This window comes from Grammomys surdaster, unplaced genomic scaffold (assembly GCF_004785775.1).
Source record: "Grammomys surdaster isolate TR1022 unplaced genomic scaffold, NIH_TR_1.0 130, whole genome shotgun sequence".
NCBI lineage: Eukaryota > Metazoa > Chordata > Mammalia > Rodentia > Muridae > Grammomys > Grammomys surdaster.
Window position 1 is genome coordinate 807,395 of NW_021604588.1, and position 5,028 is coordinate 812,422.

The following is a 5,028-nucleotide window of genomic DNA, read 5'->3' on the forward strand; positions in this document are numbered from 1 at the left end:
TCGTCCTCCAAAACAGTATTGAGGATGCTTATATAGCCTTTACACACTCCATGACCTAAGACCTTACCATAATCAGATCATTTGAGAATCTTTTAGTGCAAGAGATGATTAGATGGGCATGAAAATCACAGGGCGTTAAAAGCAAGTATTAAAAGTAGAGGAAAGGTAAAAGGTTTATGCAAATCAGACACAGCAACAGCTTTCTTAAAAACCCCATAGCCTTTTCCCAGCAGCAGAAGACCGCCCCCTCCATCCAGAGCCCCGCCTCCCACCTAGTGACGCAACCTAGGCTCCACCTCTCTCAGGCACAGTGCCTGGGCAGTCTGGGTCACGTGAGCTTGAGTGCGGAAGTGAGGCTGCGGTACTCGTCCATGATTGGTCGTGGCGAGGGTCTTGTGGGCGGGGCCAGACGCCGGAGGTGCCGGGGGAGGAGGCTGCCTTGGGGGCCGGCTTGGAGTGGGATTCGACCCGCGGCGCTGACCGAGTGCTGGACCGACGGCTGTCGGGCACCCGGGTCTGCGCGCACTGCTGCTCCGGGTCGCCCCGGCCGAGGCGCTGGCCACGGTAGACCTCAGGGAGGGCTCGGGCTGCCGGGCCGGGCGCCATGTCCATGGAGGACCCCTTCTTTGTAGTGAAAGGGTGAGTGTGGGCCGAAGACTCCCGCCTCAGAGGGAGGGGAGGGAAATCGAGGCAGGGCGGCACAGCCTCTGTGCCCGGACACCGCGGTTCCCTCAGGGCTGGGCCCCTGGGGTCCCACTATCGGCCCGCACCGCCACTTCCTCGGGGTCGCGCGCCGCAGGTGGGGAGCGACGCGCCGGAGCCGGCGGACAGCATCTGGGCAGGAAAAGGGAAATGGCCCTCTTGGAGTGGGCGTGCGCGGGGGCGAGCTCCATTGTGGAGTCGTGGAGCTAGCTTGGGACGGCTTGCCCGGTGGCGTCCAGCGGGTGCGGGAGCCGAGTGCGGGAGGACGCGCGCTTTCCCGGGGGAGGAAAAGTCCTCCAGGCCCGGTGCTGATGTTGGAAGGAAAACAATATGCAATCAGCCAAACCAAACTTTCCGAGGCTTTCTGGGAGCCACCGGGATTTTCCCACCGTGTCGAAGGAAATGAGTGTTTCTGTTGAACTCCTTGGTTTCATCCTGGGTGTTTGACAGGTTTCCCTCACTTTACATTCTGCCTTTTTAGACGCCTACAGCCCTCTTTTTGCGACCAAACTGTCCTGACTCCATCTTTGTTTGTCTGTTGGGAGATGGAAACATCAATTGCACTTTGTTGTATCAACTTTGTAGCCATTACACAAATGCAAGAAAGCGCAATTATGATGTCGCAACTTATTTCTAATAACGTGTCAGTTTTATTCTCTCACATTCAAAATGTCAGAGAAATGTCAAAAATCTGAGAACTGCGAAGTTAAGACAAAGTTCTACTGGCTACACAGTATTCCTTGCTTTTAACTAGTCGCTACTTACATCTTATTTGTGTAGTGATAGAAGCTGACCAGTTGTGTGGGTGTTTTTTGTTGTTGTTGTTGTTTTTTGTTTTTTGTACTTAAGGGTCCTGGGAAACTTAAAATGTGTTTTAAATGAGATACTTTATTATCCATTCCATGGTGTGTACAGTCAATGTACAGTCAAATATATCATGACTGCTTCATTTATTTATTTATTTTGGCTTTTTGGACAGTGTTTCTCTGTGTAACCCTGGCTACTCTAGGCTGGCCTTGAACTCGCTGAGATCTGCCTGCCTCTGCTTCCCGAGTGCTGGGATTAAAGGCCACCTTGACTGAGACTGTCCACATTTCCATGAAAGGGTTTTTTCTTTCACCTTGCTATAATTTAGATGGGGAATAGGAAGGTGTATATTTAACAATAAAATTACCTACCCAGAAAGTGTGTTCTTTATTACAGGATTGATTAGATTTTAGTTATCTTTGTTTTTATATTTAGAGTTAGAGTTGTATACTTTTCCCTTGAATGGAAGGGTTTTCTTGGTTTTTGTCTTATTTTGTGTGAGGGTGAGTGAATGCTGGGGCATACATGTGGAGGTCAGAAGACAACTTTCAGGATTCCCTTCTCACCTTCCACTGTGTGGGTCTCGGATCTAACTCAAATGTCAAGCTTGGTGGCAGGCACCATTGTCTGCTGAGCCATCTCATGAGCCCCAGAATTGAAGTTTTTAACGTTCAAGTTGCAAAGGTTATCTCTGGTGGTGAGTAGATATCAGAGATACCTAGAAAATTTCTAAGTTTGCCTTTGAGGGAAAAATTTGGAAAGTTCTTTATTGCTCAGCCATATTGGTATCCCCCCACCCCCCAGCCTACCAGCATTTACTTACGGATTAGGTGTTACTACTGTGTTAGAACACTGTCCTAGGTCACTTATTGCAATAGAAAAGACAAGCCAGCCACGTCAGTGTTTCCACATGTGTGATAGCATATGCATGCACATCCTTTTATTAACAGTATTCAGGGCCACTGAGATATCTTGGTAGATAAGGGCTCCTTCAGCCAGGCCTGATGACCTGAATTTGATCCCCAGAACCCACATGCAGGAATTTACACACACACACACACACACACACACACACACACACACGCTAAAGTTTAGAAAACAAGATTTTCGAAAATGCATCACAATGTAGAAAAAGTAAAGATGTCTCAAATGTGACTCTGATACAGGTGCGTCTACTGTAATCAGTGGAATAAATCGCATCAGACGTAAGTAGAGATGGCAGGTGATCAGTACGTGGAGAAGTGCTTCCTACAGATGATGAGCGTCTCAGGTGTCAGAGGAAAGGCCGTGCCTTAGGAATTGTTAGGATGGGAAAGGCTATGGGAACCAGGTATGTTTTGAAGGCAGCAGAATTCAGACAATTTAGGCCTCGCTCTCCTGTCTAAGGACTTAGGAAAGAGATTTGCATTCATGTTCCTGCTTCCATTTTTATTTTTTCTGCCTTTTGATGTATTTGCTTAAAACTATCCAGCAGAAGTGGGAGGTGGTGACACAGGTCTTTAATCCCATCACTGAGAGGCAGAGGTAGGCAGATCTCTTGAGTTTGAGGCCAGCCTGGTCTACAGAATGAGTTCCAGGACATCCAGAGCTATATGGAGAAACTCTGTCTCAAAACCAACCAACCTCCACCCCCCAAACAAACAAACAAAAAACAAACAAAAAACAAACAAAAACAAACCAAAACTAAATGAAAACAACCAACCAAAAAAATGTGTTGAGCAGAAATATAATGCAAGTTCCATTTTCTTTTCTTTTCAGTCTTACTTTTTTTTGTTGTTTTTTTTTTGGTGGCCTACTCTACTGTATCCCAATCTGGCCTTGATCTTTTGATCCTGTCTCTGTCCTCTGATTGCTAGAATTATGAGCATGCATCATCATTTTATATTTTCTACCACTTACATTAAAAAGAAATGAAAATAATTTAATATCTTTGTTAGTTGATTCAAAAAATATTACTACTGCTGTGGGTTTTCCTTTTTGTTTGTTTGTTTTGTTTTTGAGATAGGGTCTTATTATTTAGAACTTGCTGGCTTGGTATTTTCAGTGTAGTCCAGGATGACCTTAAACTTAGCAGTCATTCCTCAGCCTCCTGAGTGTTGACTTTATAGGCGTGTACTTGGCTTCAACATGATTTGTATAAAGTCTTCAAAATTGTTATTTTTAACTACGATCTCATTTCAATTTGGATGTTAAAACTTTGAATATATTGTTCTATATTTAGAATTCATTAAACTTACAATTCAAAAGATATATTCAGAATTTGGGGTGATAGGGAACATTTGTAATACCAGCACCTGGAAGTCAGAGGCAGAAGGAACAGATGTTCAGAAGCTAGCTAGCATCATAATGAGTTTGAGGTTAGCCTGGGCTACATGAGATCCTATCTCAAAGAAGAAAGAAAAAGAAGAAAAAAAGGAAAGGAAGAAATTCATGTGCCCTAATTGCTCCAAACATGCATCACTTTTTTGGCAACCAAATTGCATATTAGTTTTTAAAATAATTAAATGCTAGTTACTCAGTGACTCTGCTTTCAAAGTCCTTAGTTGTACCTAAATAGTTAGATGTGAATTTAATATTGGCAGCACAGTATGGCCCTTCAAGGTCCAAGCAGGTGTAAGCAGGTATAGCCTACTTAGTGTCACTTAATGGCTACCTGCTGAAGAATCAAAATGCAAAATCAAAACACTCCTTGATTATGCTACTGCCAACCTAAATTTAGCCAAATTCAGAAAAAAGTCTGTTCTTAATTACCAAAAGTTACTTACGTTTTTTAATATATATGTCGTTACTTCCGCATTGCTATGACCAAATTACTAGAGAGAACAAGAGAGGAAAGGTTGGTTTCTGTCTTAGGGTTTCAGAAGGGTTCAATCCATGCTTGGGCAGAACATGGTGTCAGTGGGAGAGTGTGGAAGAGGGGAGGTGTCCATTCATGGCAGGCAGTAGCAGAGAAAGTGAGACAGGAAGGGTCAGGGACAGACTGATGGACAGACAGAAAGAAAACAAACACAGACACACAGACGCATACACATATACACAGAAAGAGAGTGACTTACTTCTTCCAGCTAGATTCTCTCTGCTAAAGTTTTGAGAACTCCCAAACAGCACCATCAGCTGTGGCCTCCTCAGGTGCCCCTTCAGACCCAAGCTACAGCATGCTGCTCCCACAGTGCCCTGTGCTAGTACTCACAGCACTGACCCTGCAGGCCAGGTCAGGTCAGGAGTGAGTGACTTGTCCTTACTTTCACTACACCTGACTCCAGACACTTGCTTTCTTGGAATGGCTCTTGTTCCTGTGACCTGTGCTTTCTAGTGTACACAGACTTTCTCTCTCCCCCACTTGATCCCATGTTCATTCCTCAGAGTCCTTTTACAACTTCTGGGTACTCACCAGCATTCACGGGTTCGGAGCACCTCTTTAAAGCTGATCAGTCTCCAACTGTATTTCCACCCCTAACCACTTATCCAGGGTTGCCCCCTTATCCAGGGTTACCCCTTCCTCATTGGCTGTCTCTAGAA

General features: G+C 45.0%; 1 protein-coding gene across 2 annotated transcripts in view; it reads left to right on the forward strand.

The window, feature by feature from the left end:
* The first annotated feature begins 414 nt into the window (after positions 1-414).
* Positions 415-5,028, forward strand: part of Stx6 (syntaxin 6) — a 46,448-nt gene continuing 41,834 nt past the window's right edge. The window contains exon 1 of one of the 2 annotated variants that reach the window (XM_028759138.1): positions 415-639. In XM_028759138.1, coding sequence (XP_028614971.1) covers positions 605-639 — 35 coding nt within the window. In that variant the 5' untranslated portion in view covers positions 415-604. The remainder of the gene's footprint in view (positions 640-5,028) is intronic. The other variant, XM_028759136.1, reaches the window with a different exon arrangement.